The sequence below is a fragment of the Solanum stenotomum genome, chromosome 2, assembly GCF_019186545.1.
Source record: "Solanum stenotomum isolate F172 chromosome 2, ASM1918654v1, whole genome shotgun sequence".
Lineage (NCBI taxonomy): Eukaryota > Viridiplantae > Streptophyta > Magnoliopsida > Solanales > Solanaceae > Solanum > Solanum stenotomum.
The window spans coordinates 50,812,075-50,831,455 of NC_064283.1; the positions used below are offsets into that span (position 1 = coordinate 50,812,075).

The following is a 19,381-nucleotide window of genomic DNA, read 5'->3' on the forward strand; positions in this document are numbered from 1 at the left end:
TGGAAGGTATGAATATTCAAAATATAAATGAAGAAGACTACGAAGTAGACTTATCAATAGCAAAGGCTAAAGCATTACATCAAGAAAATAAAATGACTTTGTTTAAATGTAAAGGTTGTAAATTAGGAAAAATGGATATCTCTACAGTAGAGAAACACTTTAAAGAATGCAATTTCAGAATAGATAATTATGGGTATAGACAAAAAGAGGACACCCAAGAAGAAAGCGATGACGAGACAACACGCAGTCTAAAAGAATTCATGGAAACCGCTTCTTCTAGTTGAAGTCCCTTCCAAAAAACAACCCCCATAACACCAGTAGAATATACTATAGGTAATTTACCACGACACCGAGTATATAGGCAAGACCCGGCAACAGAACTAGAAATGGTTAGACCAATAGGAATAAGAATGCCAATAGAAGCCCCTATCAAACTTCAAGACGGAGGAGATAGAAGAAAGATATTAAATATAGCAGCTCATGACCCTCAATTATGGAACTCAGTAATAGACGTATGGAAAGGAATAGTGGTAGCAGATTACATACATCATTATAGTGAAACAGATGCAGAAACTATGTATAGATACATGGAAACTTTTTTAGGAGAATCAATCAAAGGAGTATGGGAAGCATACAAGTAGCTTACCCTCAAGAATTCTAAGAACTAGTAAATATGGCACCAAATCCGTATAATTTCACTAATAAAATACACAGTCTAATAACAGGAGAAGACCCAAATAACGGATTAGTAGTGTTACAAAAGAATGCACTAATAAAATTAGAACAACTTACTATTACAAATTGGAGCCATATAAAGAACTTTTTAAAAGACTATTTTTACTATTGCGCTATAAGCGGTAATGCGTTTGACCAAAGCTTGGGAAAAAAGCTTTTTAACAAACTCCCTGGAGCCTTAGGAAGAGAAATAGAAGAAAGATGGAGCAAAACAGAAGGAGTTATGCAAAATCCAAATGCTAATTGGTCTATTGGACATAAAATACAACATGTTATGGAAATATTGCAAGAAAAATGTACAAATATACAAATACAAAAACAATTCAAACAAAATGAGACAGGTTTTTGTAAAAATATATACACAACGCAAAGCTATGATCAAGGTACACCAAAAACAAAATGCAAAAAGACATATCAAAACAAGACTACAAACCAAGGAAAAAATATTATCTAAGGAAATCTACGGCAAGAAAGTCTTATCTAAATAAAGATAGACATGTAAGAAAGCATAATAATAATAGAATCTATAAAAATAGACTTACATGCAGAAGTAAAGAACATCTAGCTAATACTTGTCCAGATAAAAATAATAGTAGAACAAGAAATGCCCAACTTATAGAAGATTTCCAAGAAACCCTGATAAATGTAGATGAATACATGTCAGATAATGAAAGCATATAATCAGTAATAAGTATAGATTCCTTAGAAGGAAGACAACAAGATTCGTCTGATTCAGAAGAGGAAACTCTAATAAACGAAATAGGGTTAGAAAAACTAGACTTATATATCAAAGATTTTACATTTGTCAATATACAATGTAATCACCAATTTTCCAAAGGAAAAGGTTTAGATAGTCAAAAATGCTTTAATTGCACAGAATACCCCAGTAAAGACATAAGTGCTAAATGTATGAATTGCTAGATAGAAGGATGCCTTCTATGCATCGATAAGATATTTAACATCAAAGTTATAGACCAGACAATAAGTACAAAAGAAAAAACATTAATATCTTTAGAAAAAAGGATTGATAGTTTAGAAGATAGAATAAGTAAATTAGAAAAAGGAAAAGAAAAAATAGAAAGAACTAATCAAAATGCAACATCAGAAGAAGAAATTGAGCTCTTAAACGAAAAAGAAGACTATAAATCGTTTGAAGGATTAATTTGTAATGAAGACAAGAAAATTAATACTATCAAAATATTAACAAGAATAAGGGTTCAAGACTATGAAATAGAGACTTTGGCTCTAGTAGACTCTGGATGTACAAAAAGTATAATAAATAGGAGTATTCCGCCTTTAGAGATAATAAAAGAATTTCCAGAACCTCAAAGTGCCATGCAAATGGATGGATCTTCAAATATATATAGACATTATGTTAATAACGCTCAAATAAGTTTTTTAAATACATGTGCAGACTTTTATACCCACATATAGATTAGAAAAAATATGGGTTAGAGATTTAAATATTAGAATAGACTTTGTTTTAGGTTTAGACTTTTTATTACATAACAACTGAAGCTGTTTCCTTACTAGAGATGGAGTAATATTTTCTAAAAATATGACTCAGACCTCAATAACAACAGAACCAGTTCCAACGAAATCAAGGTATCTTAAAAATACTGATAAATCTAATACAAATACATTAAAATGTAATAAATGAGAAGAGTGCAATTGTACTAAAATACATGCCATCGAAGAAGAAATTAAAAAAATTGAATTATTAGAACGAAGTTTATCTGATATACAAAAAAAGTTGTGATCTAATAGAAATAAATACAGAACTTTATAATTTCAGAAAAGGATTACAACATATATGAGTCATATAAAATCAGAAAGACCTAGAGGAAGTAATTTCCATCTTAGATAAATTAGAAATAATTGAAGAAAGACCCCTGAAGCACTGGGAAGCCAATCATATAACTTGCAAGCTTGATATTATTAACCCAGAGTATACTGTTAAAACTGCTTCAATAGAATCCACAAATGAAGACCTGAAAGAATTTGAAGACCAGATAAAAGAATTATTAAATTTAGGGGTAATAAGAAGGTCGACTTCAAAACATAGGTCAGCCGCATTTATGGTAAGAAATCATAATGAAATACTAAAAGGAAAAGCTAGAATGCTAATAAACTACAAAAGACTTAATGACAATACTAGAATGGATGGTATAAATTGCCAGAAAAATCAGAATTAATAAATCGAATACAAGGAAGAAATTTTTTTAGTAAGTTTGATTGTAAATCCGGATATTGGCAGGTCAAAATGAATGAAGATAGCATAGAATGGACAACTTTTACTTGCCCAGAAGGACATTTCGAATGGTTGGTAATCCCTTCGGTTTAAAAACAGCTCCTCCAATCTTTCAAAGAAAGATGGATAATATATTTAGAGATTATAAAAACTTTAATAATTAAGTTTAATTATTAAGTTCTACTTAATTAAGATCATTAAGAATTAGTTATATCAAGTTCAAATTCAAGTTCTAAGTTCAAGTTCAAGTTCTAATTTCAAGTTCAAGTCCTAAGTTCAAGTTCAAGTTCTAAATTCAAGTTCATATCAAAGTTCTAAAAGTAGTTATATTCAAGTACTTCTAATTATAAGTTCAAGTTCTAAATTAAACTTCATATATATCTAATTTCTAAACTTAGTTATATATAAACTTCTAATACAAGAATTAGTTATATTCAAGTTCTAATTAAATTCAAGTTCATATCCAATTTCTAAAATTAGTTATATATAAACTTCTAATCCAAGAATTAATTATATTCAAGTTTCGAGTTTAAATTCAAGTTCTAAATTCAATTCATATCTAGTCTATAAAATTAGTTATATAAAACTTCTAATCCAACAACTAGTTATATATATATATATATATATATATTCAAGTTCTAATTAAAAAAAAACCCCTCATAAATTCATGACATTCAAACATCCATCCTATATATTCATGACATTCAAACATACAAACTTCATCAATTACGTCTACCTTCAAATTTACAGTTTACTAACTAACAATCATCAAATTAAAAAAAATCCCAATTCACAATCAAATTAAAGATTTTCAAATTCAAACTAGTACCCAAATCCTAAAAACCCTAATTCATTTACTATCAAACACAATCAATCATTCAATAAAATACAAATCCAATAAACTAATTAACAAAATCAAATATAACTCAAATTGAAAAAATTTAAAACTAAATTGATAACACCCGAACCTTAAATTCAATTGGAGAAAGAGACCGGGGCAGCAGTGGTGGGGTCGGCAAGGAGGTGCCGGCGTCGATCGCATCTGCTTAGAGAGAAGGAAGAGAAGGAAAATGAGGAAAAATCGCGTCTGTGTATTTCAGATATTTAATGAAAAGTGACGGACGATGTATCCCTGTCCGTCGCTTTTCTTTTAAATAGTTGACCAACATTTTGACCAAAAAACGACAGACTAAGACACATTCTACGTCACTTTTCTAAAATATTTGACCAAGAAGTGATGGACATAAAAATGTCGTCCTTCGCTTTAAAAAAAAATAGTTAATAAATTCTAATAATTAAAAGCAATGGATGGCATGGTTAAATTTTAATTTATATATAATTATTTTTAATAAAAAGCGACGGACGGCGTCTCTATCTATGTTAAATAATTAATTATTAATATATATATATATATATATATATATGGCACAAAAATCCGCGAAAAATAGCAACGGACCAAGAGTTGCCATTCGTCGCTTTTGTAAAATAATTTTAAAAATAATTATTTTTATTAAAAAACGACGGAAAGTGTGGCAAACTGCGTCGCTTTTCGGTGCGACGTTGTCCGTCATTTTTTAACAGTTTTTTAGTAGTGACCTCTTTAGTCCTTCTCTAATCTAACAATAACTTTTCCAAACATGTATATTAAACAGTTGATAGAACTCAATCTTTGCATTAGAGAGGCAAAAGATCAGAAACAATCAACACTCATTGAAGAGCAATGTCAGAAATACTCTAATATTTCTCTAAGATTGAATTAGTTTGGAGCGGAAAAATAAAGAAAGAGCACAATATTCGAAAAAAGAAGAAGAAGAACTTGAAGAAATAATGTCAGTTGGGCAAAAGCAAGTCTAGGTATAAATTTGTTGATTTTGAAAATTATGATTCAGTTCCTATTAATATTATTAATACGGAGGAATTGAAGAAAATGATTCAAAATATGTTGATTTTGCAATTTATGTATTGAATTTGATATTTTATTTCTCTAATTTGAGTTTGTAAAATTAGTGAAAAGCAATTTCTGTAACCTTATAAATTTTGAATTTTTAAATTTTATTGTGCAATCAATCATTAATAAAGTTGAAGGCTCATTGTTTATTTGCATTTCTATTCCATAAATATATCTTGTTTGAAGCATTGAATTAATTAATTTAAATATAGAGAAACGACATAAAGTCACCACTGAAGTTGTTCCGAATTTTCAAAAAGATACATTAACTTTCCGAGCGTTCTATTACCCCACAAAAGTAATGAATATCTTTATAATAGGACCATTTTAAGTCATTCTAGTAAGACGCGTGTGAGCATCACTTGGTATTGAATAAATTTCTTTTCTTTTCTTTTGTTTTCCATGTCTCTTCGATTTCTTGTTCAAGTGATAATAGAGTGGAGATGATCTGCCTTATTTTTTATGATTCTTGGTCAAAATTCTTGGAGGAATAACTGAGTAAACAAGGAATTGAAGGTTAACAAGTTAAAGTTTTCTTACATTATATTAAAAAAATCACATTTTAAGAAGAAATTAAGTCTTATCACAAAAATATCTTGATTTCTCAAAACTAAATAAAATTAAGAAGAAAATAAACCTTGAATAATTTCAAATTAATTTTTTCGACTGAAAATTAAAAACGACTTCATCAAAGAGAACTCCAACGACTCTTTTGAGCTTGTTTTGGGGAAGATGATGAATTCAAATAAAGTAAATACTCCATACCTCCAATACTAGTTGTCCACTATACTATTTTGGGATGTCCAACAATACTTGTTCACTTTACGAAATCAATGAATAATTTTACACTTAGTTCATAATTTACCTTATCACTAATTATAGTCATTTCCCTATTACATTTTTCAAGACATTATATTTATTATATTATATTCAGAGGTTGATATAGTAAAATTATCCTTCTCTTTATAGTTTCTTAAGAAGTGTGCAAAGTCAATAATGGACACGTATTGTTGGACATAGGAAGTAATTAATAAAGAAAAAATTGAAATGTGACACCTTTTAGTTGGTTTAATTAGCACAAAAATAGACCTTCCCACGAGTGTTGTGTGTGCTCACAAATCAGGTGAGAAAATGGGTCAAAATGATCCTTTTACAAAGATATTCAATGCTTTTATGGGATAATAGGACGCCCTCAAAGTTAAGGTATCTTTTTAAAAATTCGGACAATTTCAGTGGTGACTTTATGTCTTTTCTCTTTAATATACTATATGTAAATATGACATAAACATATGTTAAAAATTAAATTTTAAAAACTAATGTAAGTCGATTGTTGAAAAATAATGTTTGCAAATATTACTTAAACAAATATTGACATATAAAAATTCAAAATTAAATTTATTTGTGTGTCTTGTCGTCACCCAAAGTATACCCTAGGTGTAACATGGAGTATAGAATCCCGAAAGACTCTACACAAGCCACTTAGCATATATAATACAAGATAATAAAAATAAAGATTTCAAAAGAATAGTCTCTTGTCATCAAAGAGTTTGACAAAGAGAAAGTCTAACATAGTCTCAACAAGTCATCTATTACACCAAAAGGAAGTAGTTGAGACGTAACCCATACACCACATACAAAATATCTGAAGACTGAAATAAAGAAAAACTGTTAAAGTGTCTTGATCCTTGGATCATGAGAACTCACCAATCTCTGAATCAACAAGGAAGATCAACTAGCCACGAGTATGCGAGGTAGGAGTTTCAGAGCCTACATTATGAGACAATGTAGACACAAGTATGCATTAGTACATGGAATGCACTAAATATGATAGCAATTCATAAATGATATGAATTCATGCTAAAAAAGACTTTACATGATATGCAATGACCGAATTAAATCATTGTAACACCCCATATTCGAAACAAGGAAAATTGCCTCTTTTGGAAAAATTGCAGGTGTCACCCACGAGGGCCAACCACGCCTCGTGGTTGGACCCGCCCCATAGATGGGCTCCTTAGATTGGACACCCTGGAACACTATTAGGACAGTGACAACGGCAGGATGATGCCCCGTGGGTGGGTCCACGGTTCGTGGATGGGGCAGTCCTGGATTAGCCAAAAGTCTCTGACCATGATCCACGATTGACCAAGATGGACCGTTGATCCATCCACAGTCCGTAGTTCATGGTCTCGTGGGTCATGTAATGGGAAATTATTTTAGGGGCTTAAGGGTCTTTTCCAATTTTAATTTGTATAAAGTGGAGTCATTTTGACAAAACCTAGACCACCTATATAAGCATTTTTGTAACGACCTATTCCCGTCGTTATAAAAATGCCAACGGGGAAAAATTTGGGGCCGAAAAACTTTTTCGTAGTATTTGGATTTTTCCAACCTTTTCCAGATTTGGACAAAATTGGAGTCTTTGAGGTGTAGGGAAATCTAGTAACAATCTGGTAAATCATTTATGATTTTAATCTCATGAGTAGTTAGATAACTCATTAAGGAATCTGTACGACTTTATGAAATTGAATTCAGGCAAGTAGAACTTCCGAAATCGATCTTAGTGTAAAGGGTATTTCTTGAGCGTCGTGGGTTAGAGGTGTGTTGTGAAATAGAGATTTTGGAATTCTTTAATTAGCTCACCATCTCCCGTAACCCACTTTGGCGGTGGGTTTTGCTGCTCTGGCGGGGCCGCTACAGCGGGGTGACGGCCGCTGTGGCGGGCTCAACGCGACTTAGGCTGTTAATAAACCCCTAAGCGACCTTATCTGGCACTTTTCGATTTTTAGAGTTAAGGAACGAACCGCAGGTAACTCCTACTCATTTTTCACCATTCTTAAGGCTAAAGGTAAGCTTTTCACTCCCTGAATCTATTTTCGATCCGTAGAACGTAATAGAATGAGTGAATATTGATAGGGGAAGGTTTTTTTATAAATTCTATGATGGAAACAACCTTAATTGGGATCATGGGTTTGATCTAAAGTTCATAGAATTGTTAGTAATTCAGGTAATTAATGATTATTTATTGATTCCCATGTTATTATGATTGTTTGTAGACCAAGAACAAGAGGAACGAATCTGGAAAAGGAAGCATAAAGTTTCTTAGGGTTTCTAGCTTGTTTCGAGGTAGGTGATGGTTGTGATTCTATGATTGTGTGATGTATGTTGTTCTTGCTTCATTATGATACTTGTATATGTATGAATGTTGCAATGTTGATCACACTTGTTGTAAATGAAATAGATGAATGATGATTTCTATGAAATCGTGACTTAATTGTATGATATTGATGATATACTTGTGATTGTGATTGTGGTGTGTTGAATGGATCGGTTGCCACGTTCCGGCATAACTAACTTCGATCGGTTGCCACGTTCCGGCATAACTATGGGATCGGTTGCCACATTCCGGCATAATTATGGGATCGAATACCACATTCTAGTATGCTAATTGTTTGGGTTTGGGTTCCATGAGAGGACCAATGATTTGATATAAAATGTGAAGTTGTTCTTTGTTCGTAAATGTTGATAATATTATATATGTTGATATATATGGATGTGATTATAATGTTTTCTTGACTTGCTTATGTTGCACTTAGTGGGATAGCCACGTGATCCTACCCGTACACTGTGGTTGTATACTGATACTGCACTTACTCTTATTTTTGTTGAGTACAGGGCATCTTCAAGCGGCTACTGACAGACCTCGCTTAGAAGAATAGTGATCGTTCGAATTCAATGGTGAGCCAATTCTTTCGGGCTGCCATAGGTTCTCTTTCGTCTATGTCCACCATTTCCAGACTTAGACTATGTTCTATTAGTTATTAGTACATTAGTTGGGGTTGCATCCCTTCTTGTTTAGACTTGGTTCATTGTTAGATGTTTTGGTACATTGACTTTTAGGTTCTAGGTTATTTCTTCCGCATTGTTAGTTCTTGTTAGACTTTTGTTGGAGTTTATGGGAACTCCCTATTTATTTGCTTAGTATTTAACTTGCTTCCGTAACTTAAATGCCTTAGTTTTGTTTTAGTTGCTTAGTTTGGATTGTAGTAGTGGTTCTCCCACCGGAGAGTTAGTGTGGGTGCCAATCACGATGGTCTGGGTCATGACAAAGTTTGTATCAGAGCCTATGTTCATTGATCTCGATGTACCAAATCGAGTCTAGTAGAGTCTCGTGGAATGGTACGGGGACTCCTTTACTTTTCTTCGAGAAGCTATAGGACTTTAGGAAATCTCTATTTTTCTCTTGTCTCCTTTCGTGCTATAACTTGATTCCTATTGGTATCTGTCGATTCAAATTGGTATCTAACCTCCTTCACTCTTCTGTCCGCAGATGGTTAATACTAGATTCAACGACATTAGGCTCATAGCTCCCGTCAATGCTCCGGTCGAGGAATCTTCAGCGAGAGGTCGCGGTCGAGGCAAGGGTAGAGGAAGAGCTAGGGGTAGAGGTCGTGGAAGAGTAGCGCCTGTTGAGAATGATCATGTGAATCAGAACCCCCATGTGCATCATGAAGAGATTGAATAGGATAATGTTAATGTTGAAGATGTTGAGGATGTAGGACAAGAGGAAGAGGTGCAGGCTGAGACTACCAATGTTCCCCCCATAGACCAAGTGTTAGCTCAACAGATCATGTCATTCTTGAAAGGATTGGTTGGTCCTAGAGTGCTTCCTTCTGTTCAAGCAACTCAAGCTCCTACTAATCCTCCTGTCGCTAGCACTGTGCCAAAGGTGGGTGGGACTAGAGGTAATGATGCTTTCTTCAGTCCTTTGTTGGGTTTTGTTATGACTGCTAATGAGCATGAAATGTTGACTAAGTTTTTAAAGAAAAAAGCCTTTTGTGTTTCTTGGTTCTGAGAGTGAAGATGCTTATGAGTTCATCTTAGATTGGTATGAGAGACTTCATAAGTTGGGAATTGTCCATCAGCATGGGGTTGAGTTTGTGTCCTTTCAACTTCAAGGTAAGGCTAAGCAGTGGTGGAGAGTTTACATGGAATGCAGATCTTCTACTTTACCCCCACTTACTTTGGACCCAGTTTCATGCTTTGTTCTTAGAGAAATATGTGCCTAGGACTTTGAGGGATCACAAGAATGATGAGCTCATGGCTTTGGAGCAAGGTGGTATGACGGTGGCTGCTTATGAGACCAAGTTCCATGCTTTGTCTAGATATGCTACTCAATTGGTGACTACTGAGGAAGAGAGAATCCAGTTATTTATTAGGGGATTAAATTCTGAGTTGTAAGTATTATATGTTCATATGACTTCTGCATGGAGGAGCTTCAATGAGGTAACAGACTATGTTAAGAAAGTGGTGGGGGTGAGGCGAGACGGTTAAGCTAAGGCATAGGCAAAAAGGGCCAAGAACTCGGATAACTTTCAAAGTTCTTATTCCAAGGGGTCTGGAAGGCCATCACTTGCAGCCAAGCTAATTCAGTCTGCTACGCCCGCCTCATCAGGTAGTTACTCGAAAACTCCATCTCATAATTTTCAGGATAGCCAGAGAGTCACACCTTAGACGGGCAACATACCATTTTTTTATCGTACTTGTTATAACTGTGGAGAACCTGGGTATATGAGGAGAGATTGTCCCCACCCACGTGTGTTAGATGTTGCGCAGTAGCAGTCTAGAGCAGTGGTACCCATGGGAAATAGTAATAATGGTCGAGAGTGTCCACAAAGTGGGAGAGGAGGTAATCAGCGAGGCCGTAGAGGTAGAGAAAATGGTAATGCAAGCAGGGGTAACATGCAACTAGGCAGGGAAGTGGCTCGTCAAGATGATAGGGCTCAGTGTTATGCATTTTCGGGCAAGAATGAGGCAGAGGCGTTTGACGCAGTGATCACACATACTATTCTTGTCTGTGCTGGCTAATGTATTGTTTGATTCGGGTTCTACTTTTTCTTATGTATCTGTGCGATTTGCCTCAAAGTTTGATATGATTTGTGATATACTTGATGCCCCTATCCATGTTTCTACCCCAGTTAGAGAGTTAGTCATAGTTATCCATGTCTATCGTGCTTGCCTTATTTTGTTTATGGGTTTTCAGACTTTGGTGATTTTGGATATGACTGACTTTGACATAATCTTAGGCATGACTTGGTTGTCCCCTTTTTATGTTGTGCTTAATTGTAATACTAAGTCTGTAACTCTAGAAATTTCGGGAAAGGAAAAATTAGAGTGGGAAGGGGTGTACAAGCCTGAGCAAGCTAAGATCATATCCTCCATTCGGGCTAGGAAATTGATAGGGCAGGGTGGTTTGGCTTATTTGGCTCATATTAGGGATGTTGAGATTGAGGCTCCATCCATTGAGTCTATACCTGTGGTGTCAGAATTTAGAGAAGTGTTTCCTAATGACTTGCCTAGTATGCCTCCGGATAGAGATATAGACTTCTGCATTGATTTAGAACCTGGTACACGTCCCATTTATATCCCACCATATCGCATGGCTCCGGCAGAATTAAGAGAGATTAAGGCTCAAATCCAAGAGTTTCTTGATAAGGGATTTATTCATCCTAGTGCTTCCCCATGGGGTGCTCCAGTTTTGTTTGTTAAGAAAAAGGATGGTAGTATGAGAATGTGTATAGATTACCGGCAATTGAATAAGGTCACTATTCGAAATAAGTATCTTTTGCCTCGAATAGATGATCTTTTTGACCAATTGCAAGGTGCATCAATTTTCTCTAAGATTGATCTAAGATCCGGTTACCATCAATTGAAAAATTAGGCCTGAGGATGTACCCAAGACGGTGTTTAGGACTCACTTTGGGCACTATGAATTCCTAGTTATGTCGTTTGGTTTGACCAATGTGCCTGCAACTTTTGTGAGTTTGATGAATGGGGTGTTCAAATCGTTCCTTGCTTTATTTGTTATAGTGTTTATTGATGATATTTTGGTCTATTCGAAAAGTGAGAAAGAGCATGCCGACCATCTTCGTAGTGTTTTGGGTGTTCTTCGGAAGCAAAAGCTATATGCTAAATTTTCCAAGTGTGAATTTTTGTTGAAATTGGTTGCATTTTTTGGGCATGTAGTTTCAAAAGAAGGAGTAATGGTAGATCCACAAAAGATTGAGGCATTTAAGTATTGGGTTAGGCCTAGCTCTATGACGGAAGTTAGGAGTTTTGTGGGGCTCGCTAGCTGTTATCATCAATTTGTGAAAATTTTTGCTTCCATTGCCGCACACTTGACTAACTTGACCAAAAAAGAGATACTATTTGAATGAACAGGAAAATATGAGGAGAGCTTTCAAAAACTCAAGACTCTTTTGACCACCGCACCTATTCTAGCATTACCGATTGAAGGTGAATATTTTACTATTTATTGTGATGATTCACATTCTGGTTTAGGTGTTGTATTGATGCAGGATAAGAATGTTATAGCATATGCGTTGCGCCAATTGAAGGTGAATGAGAGAAATTATCCAACATATGATTTGGAGTTGGCAGCAGTAGTATTTACTCTTAAGATCTCGCGACATTACCTCTATGGTGTTAAATGTGAGGTATTTACTGATCATCGTAGTTTGCAGCATGTGTTCACTCAAAAGGATTTGAATTTGAGACAACGAAGGTGGATAGAGTTACTTAAAGATTATGATGTGACCATTCAATACCATCCGGGCAAGGCTAATGTGGTGGCAAACACTTTGGTCGAAAAGTGGTAAGTATGAGTAGTTTAGCTTGCTTGAGTGCTTCAGAGCGACCTTTGGCTAAGGAAATTCAGACCTTAGAGTCCAAGTTCATGCAGTTGGGCATCTCAAAAAGAGGTGGGGTGTTAGTTAGTATTGAAGTAAGGGCCATATTCATTGAGGAGATCAAGGCCAAACAATTTGAGGATAAGAACTTGGAGGAGCTTAGAAACAAGATTACGAATGGTAAGGCACAAGAGACCACTCTTGATACGGATGATGTACTCAATTTTAAAGGGCAAATATGTGTTCCTAGAGTAGATGGCTTGATTGAGAAATTATTGGCAGAGTCTTATGGTTTGCGATATTCTATTTATCTTGGTGTGACCAAGATGTATAGAGATTTGAAGAGAATTTATTGGTGGCCGGGCATGAAGAAAGACATAGCGGAGTTTGTGGCGAAGTGTCAAAATTGTCAACAAGTGAAGTATGAATATCAAAGGCCTGCAAGTTTGCTTCAAATAATGTCAATTCCGAAATGGAAGTGTGAAAGGATAGCCATGGATTTTGTGGTTGGTCTTCCCAAGACTTTGGGGAAGTTTGATTCTATTTGGGTAGTGGTTGATAGCTTGATCAAGTCATCCCATTTTATTCTAGTAAGAATAGATTATTATGCTGAGCAATTGGCTAAAGTTTATGTGAAAGAGATAGTGAGGTTGCATGGGGTGCCCATTTTTATCATCTCAGACCGTGGTACCCAATTCACATCCGTGTTTTGGAGGAAATTGCATGATGAGTTGGGCACACAACTCACTTTTAATACAGCCTTTCATCCACAGACAGAACCGCAGTCGGAGAGGACTATTCAAGTATTAGAAGATACGTTGAGGGCATGTGTGCTTGATTTTAGAGGGCATTAGGATAAATCCATACCTTTGTGTGAGTTCTCCTATAGTAATAGTTATCACTGCAGTATTTATATGGCACCATTTGAGGCATTATATGGGAGGGGATGTAGATCACCCATAGGATGGTTTGAGGCTGGATATGTGAAACCTTTGGGGGTTGATTTAGTGAAGGATGCTCAAGATAAGTTGAAGAGTATTCAAGCTAAGCTTTTAGCAGCCCAGAGTAGACAGAAGAAGTATGCGGATCATAAGGTAAAAGACATGGCGTTTCAAAACCGGTGAAAATGTTCTTCTTAAGGTATCACCCATGAAAGGGGTGATGAGATTTGGTAAGAAGGGCAAGCTAAGTCCGCGATACATTGGTCCCTTTAGGGTTCTTGAATGTGTAGGACCGGTATTGTATAGATTTTCTTTACCTCCTAACCTATCAGGAGTTCATCCGGTATTCCATGTGTCCATGTTGAAGAAATATCATGGTGACAGGGATTATATCATAAAGTGGGGCTCAGTTGTGTTAGACAAGGACCTCTAGTATGAGGAGGAATCGATTGCAATTCTTGATCGTGATGTGCGTAAGTTGAGGACCAAGGAGATTAAATCCGTGAAAGTTCAATGGAAACATCGTCTAGTTGAGGAAGCTACTTGGGAAACCGAGAGGGACAGTATCCCCAATTGTTTGTCGATTAAGGTACTACTTCATTCCTTCCTTAGCCTATTTTCCTAAGTTTTTTTCACTCGGGTACGAGTGATGGGTAAATTGGTATCTATTGTAACAACTTGTTCCCGTCGTTATAGAAATGCCAACGGGGGAAAATTTGTGGCCGAAAAACTTTTTCATAGTATTTGGATTTTTCCAACCTTGCAAAGATTTGGACAAAATCAGAGTTTTTGTGGTGTAGGGAAATCTGGTAACAATCGGGTGAATCAGTTATGATTTTGATCTCATGAGTAGTTAGATAACTCGTTTAGGAATCCGTACGACTTTATGGAATTGAATTCGAGCGAGTAGAACTCCTAGAATCGATCTTAGCGTAAATGGTATTTTCTGAGCGTCGTGGGTTAGAGGTGTGTTGTGAAATGAGGATTTTGGAATTCTTTAATTAGCTCACTGTCTCGCATAACCCTCTTTGGTGCTGTGTTTTGCCGTTCTGGCAGGGCCACTAGAGCAGGGTGACAGCCGCTGTGGCGGGCTCAACGCGACTTAGGGTGTTAATAAACCCCTAAACGACCTTATTTGGCACTTTCAATTTTTAGAGCTAAGGAACGAACCCCAAGCAACTCCTACTCGTTTTTCACCATTCTTGAGGCTAAATGAAAGCTTCACTCCCCGCATTCATTTTTCGATCCATAGAACATAATAGAAAGGGTGAATATTGATGGGGGAGGTTTTTTTTTATAGATTCTATGGTGGAAACAACTCTAATTTGGATATTTGTTATCATGGATTTGATCTAGGGTTCATAGAATTGTTAGTAATTCGGGTAATTAGTGATTGTTTATTGATTCCCGTGTTATTATGATTGTTTGTAGACTAAGAACAAGTGGAATGAATCCGAAAAGGGAAGGATCAAGTTTCTTAGGGTTTCAAGCTTGTTTCGAGGTAAGTGATGGTTGTGATTCTATGATTGTGTGATGTATGTTGTTCTTGCTTCATTATGATACTTGTATATGTATGAATGTTGCAATGTTAATCACACTTGTTGTAAATGAGATAGATGAATGATGATTGCCATGAAGTCGTGACTTAACTGTATGATATTGATGATATACTTGTGATTGTGATTGTGGTGTGTTAAATGGATCGGTTACCATATTTCGGCATAACTAACTTGGATCGGTTGCCATGTTTCAGCATAACTACAGGATCAGTTGCTACGTTTCGGCATGATTATGGGATCGGATACCACGTTCCGGTATGCTAATTGTTTGGATTTGGGTTCCATGAGAGGACCAATGATTTGATATAAAATGTGAAGTTGTTCGTCGTTTGTAAATGTTGATAATATTATATATGTTGATAGATATGCATGTGATTATAATGTTTTCTTGACTTGCTTATATTGCACTTAGTGGGATAGCCACGTGATCTTACCAGTACACTGCGTTGTTTGCTAATACTGCACTTACTCTTATTTTTGTTGAGTACAGGGCATCTTCAAGCGGCTACTGACAGACCTCGCTTAGGAGAATAGTGATCGTTCGAATTCAAGGGTGAGCCAATTCTTTCGGGCTGCCATAGGTTCTCTTTCGTCTATGTCCACCATTTCCAGACTTAAACTATGTTCTATTAGTTATTAGTACATTAGTTGGGCTTGCATCCCTTCTTGTTTAGACTTGGTTCATTGTTAGATGTTTTGGTACATTGACTTTCAGATTCTAGGTTATTTCTTCCGCATTGTTAGTTCTTGTTAGACTTTTGTTGGAGTTTATGGGAACTCCCTATTTATTTGCTTAGTATTTAACTTGCTTCCGTAAATTAAATGTCTTAGTTTTGTTTTAGTTGTTTAGTTTGGGTTGTAGTAGTGGTTCTCCCACCGGAGAGTTAGTGTGGGTGTCAATCACGACGGTCAGGGTCGTGACAATTTTAGACCCCTGAATTCACCCAAATAAGTCATTCTCTCAAATCACAAAAGTAAACCCAAATCCTCTCTCAAATATTCTCTCTCTAGAATGTAGAAGAAGAAGAAGAAGAAGAAGAAGAAGGAGATTCAAGCTAGGTCAAGATCAAGTCTTCCAATCTTCAAGCTTTGGTGGGCATTGTGACTAAGGTATGATGACTTTTCATCCATGGGATCTTTCCTCCCATAGAATCCCCTGGAATTCCACAATTTGATGAAGAATTTCCCAAGTTCTAGTTAGGGTTTCTTCCATTGTTGTGGGTTATGATAAATGTTGATCCAATTGAGTGGATTGTGTGTTTATGATTGAATTGATAGAATTGCATGTATTTAGGATGAAATTATATGTACCCATGCCCATCGTATGATTTTAGGGTTGAATTGATATAGTGGATTTGATGCCATATGAGGGAAACTCTATGGGTTAGATATATCTTTATAGGATTGATGAATTATGAATAAAATTGCTCTAGATTGCAGAATATATGATGAATATGAAGTTAAATGCTTGAGACTAAAGCATAGATGATGATCATGAGATGTGGTGCTTTCAGAGTAAAGCCTAGACTATGCATTGTTGATTGTAAATGCTATGATGTGGAAGAGATACTTCCTATAATGAATCGATAAGCATGATTGAATGAATGTAAAAGGTTTACTCACATGAATGATTCTAGGTTGAAAGGATTGCTCACCTAAAATAAATCTAAACTAAAATGCTTAATGAATGATGAGGCTAGAGGCGATTACCCTTGACCTCCATATAAAATGATAAGAGGCGATCCCTCTACTCCTTAGACTTGAACAAAAGGTGAGTCCCCACATTCTTACTATGATGAATAGACATGAAGGCGAGTACCCATGATCCTTATGAAATGTTGTGTATGAGAGTACCCGCATCATATGATGAGGTTGTGGAGGCGAGTACTCGCAATCTAAAAGTAAGGCAAGAAGCGAATACCCATTACCCGTTATGAACTAGGCATTGAGGTGAATCCCCATGTCTTTAAAAGTAAGTATGATTAATGAGATTATGTTATGAAATTGACTTGTGTGGAGTGTTGCTAGAGATGCCTTCAATGATGTAAGCTTGACTAGACGTGGATGACTTATGTCTTAGCTAAGCTTAAGTGAGGTTGCTTAAGGAAGTATTCCTATTTCATTATGATGCTTTATATGTATTGATTATGCTTATGTCTTATGTCCTAGGTTGACTAATGCTTATGTTTATGTTGTTTATGCTAGCCATCATATTTAGTACTTGATTGCACTAATGCATATTCTTTCCTACATTTTTATCAAATATAAGGTCCAGCGTTCCCTATTCACACACTTGTGGCTAGGTTCCTAGAGGATTGTGAAGTGAAGCTTTGGTGAGTACTCATTGTATTCGAGGATTGGATCACCTTTTCTCTTTTATGTCTTTCCTTTACATTTTGAGACTATTGTATGGGCTGCGTCCCAAGATTTCTACTTCTTATGTTTAGATGGTTTGAGACAATGTCGTGTTAGACTTCCTCTTGCTTTTATAAAAGACTTTGATTGTATTTGAAAAGTTTTAATTCCCAAACCTTTTCTATTCCTTTATGTTATGATATGCTAAGTGTTTTGTACGAGGCCTCTCGGGGTTTTATACGCCTTGTTACATCTAAGGGGTACCCCTAGGTCGTGACAAACTTGGTAATCAGAGCATAAGGTTTAGAATGTTTCTAGGATGTCTCAAACCACGTCTAGTAGAGTCTTGTTCATAAATGTGTAGCGCGCCACATTTATGATTAGGAGGGTACTAGATGTTTAGAAAACTTCACTTCTTGACTCCTCTAAGTCGTGTCATGGAGTTTAACTCTATAAGTCTCTCTTATAATTCGTGCCGGACAGTTTTCAGGAAATGACTACTAGAAGGAGTAATGCTAAAAGGTTGGAAGAAGGCAATGTTGAGCAAGAGGTTCCTCCTCAACCACCTCCTTAAGCTCCGATTGACCCATTGAATGAGAATGTGACGAATATGGAGTTTAGGTCGGCATTCCAAGAGTTGTCTCAAGCTGTGACGGCATAAGATAACAGAGAGGTGGTAGCCCCCGTGAACCTAGGTATGGGTACGACGGCGGCAAGAGTGAGTGATTTCATAAGAATGAACCCGCCCAAATTTTATGGCTCCAAACTTGAGGAAGACCCTCAAGAGTTTATCGACGAAGTCTATAAGGTACTTGCTATCATGAGTATGACTTCAATAGAGAAGGAGAAACTAGCCGCTTACCAACTCAAAGGGGTTGCTCAAATTTGATTTAATCAGTGGAAAGAGGCAAGGTCGGTGGAAGCGAGTCCCATAGAATGGGAAAGCTTCAAAAGTGCTTTTCTTGATCGATTCTTCCCTCTAGAGATGAGAGAGGCCAAAGTACTTAGGTTAATCAACCTTAGAAAAGGAAATATGAGTGTAAGGGAATATGCCTTGAGATTCACTCAACTATCCAAGTATAGTCCTTCCATTGGGGCGGATCGTAGGGCCAAGATGAGTAAGTTTGTTTCAGGAGTATCCGACTTGGTTGTCAAAGAGTGCCGCACTGATATGCTTGTTCATGACATGGACATATCTCGCCTTATGGTGCATGCCCAACAAATTGAGGAAGAAAAGCTCAAGGAGAGATCTAAGGAGGTAAAAAGGGATAAAGTGGATGATGGAAACTATTTTCATGCTAGGTCCGGTGGACGGGGTCGTTCTAGATTCCAGCAAAGTTCTCCGGGCAAGGTTCTACAAGTGATCTTCCGAGGCCAAGAAATGAGAGGGTTTCTAACCCAAAACCACAAGGAGAAGGCAATAGGCCTCTGATGCCTACTTGTGCTAAATATGGGAGAAACCATGAAGGGAAATTTCTAGCGGGCTCTAATTCTTGTTTCAGGTGTGACAAAATGGATCATAAAATAAGGGATTGTCCTTTTGTTGCTAAAAATGATGGAGACACTCATCGTAGGGCTCAACCCTACCCTTCATCTGGTCCAGGGAGCTCAAGTGGAAATGCTCCTAAGCAAAACCGTTTCTATGCTCTCTAAAACTAGAGGTGACCAAGAGAGTTCCCCGGACGTTGTGACTGGTATGTTAAAAGTCTTCCATATAGATGTGTTTGCTTTACTTTATCCGGGTTCTACTTTGTCATTTCTAACTCTTTTTATAGTTATGAGGTCTGATGTGCTCCCTGAAGTGTTGATAAAACCTTTTTCTATATCTACCCGCGTTAGTGATTCTCTGGTGGCTAAAAGAGTCTATAGGAGATGTCCCGTTTCCTTATCCTATAGAGTCACTC

The 19,381-nt window shown here is 36.3% G+C and overlaps 1 protein-coding gene across 1 annotated transcript; it reads left to right on the forward strand.

The window, feature by feature from the left end:
• Positions 1-18,510: 18,510 nt before the first annotated feature.
• LOC125856066 (uncharacterized) lies at positions 18,511-19,130 on the forward strand. The gene is made up of 2 exons (XM_049535652.1): positions 18,511-18,866; positions 18,980-19,130. Exons 1-2 carry the CDS (start codon positions 18,511-18,513, stop codon positions 19,128-19,130), a joined length of 507 nt encoding a protein of 168 aa, XP_049391609.1.
• Positions 19,131-19,381: the final 251 nt, after the last annotated feature.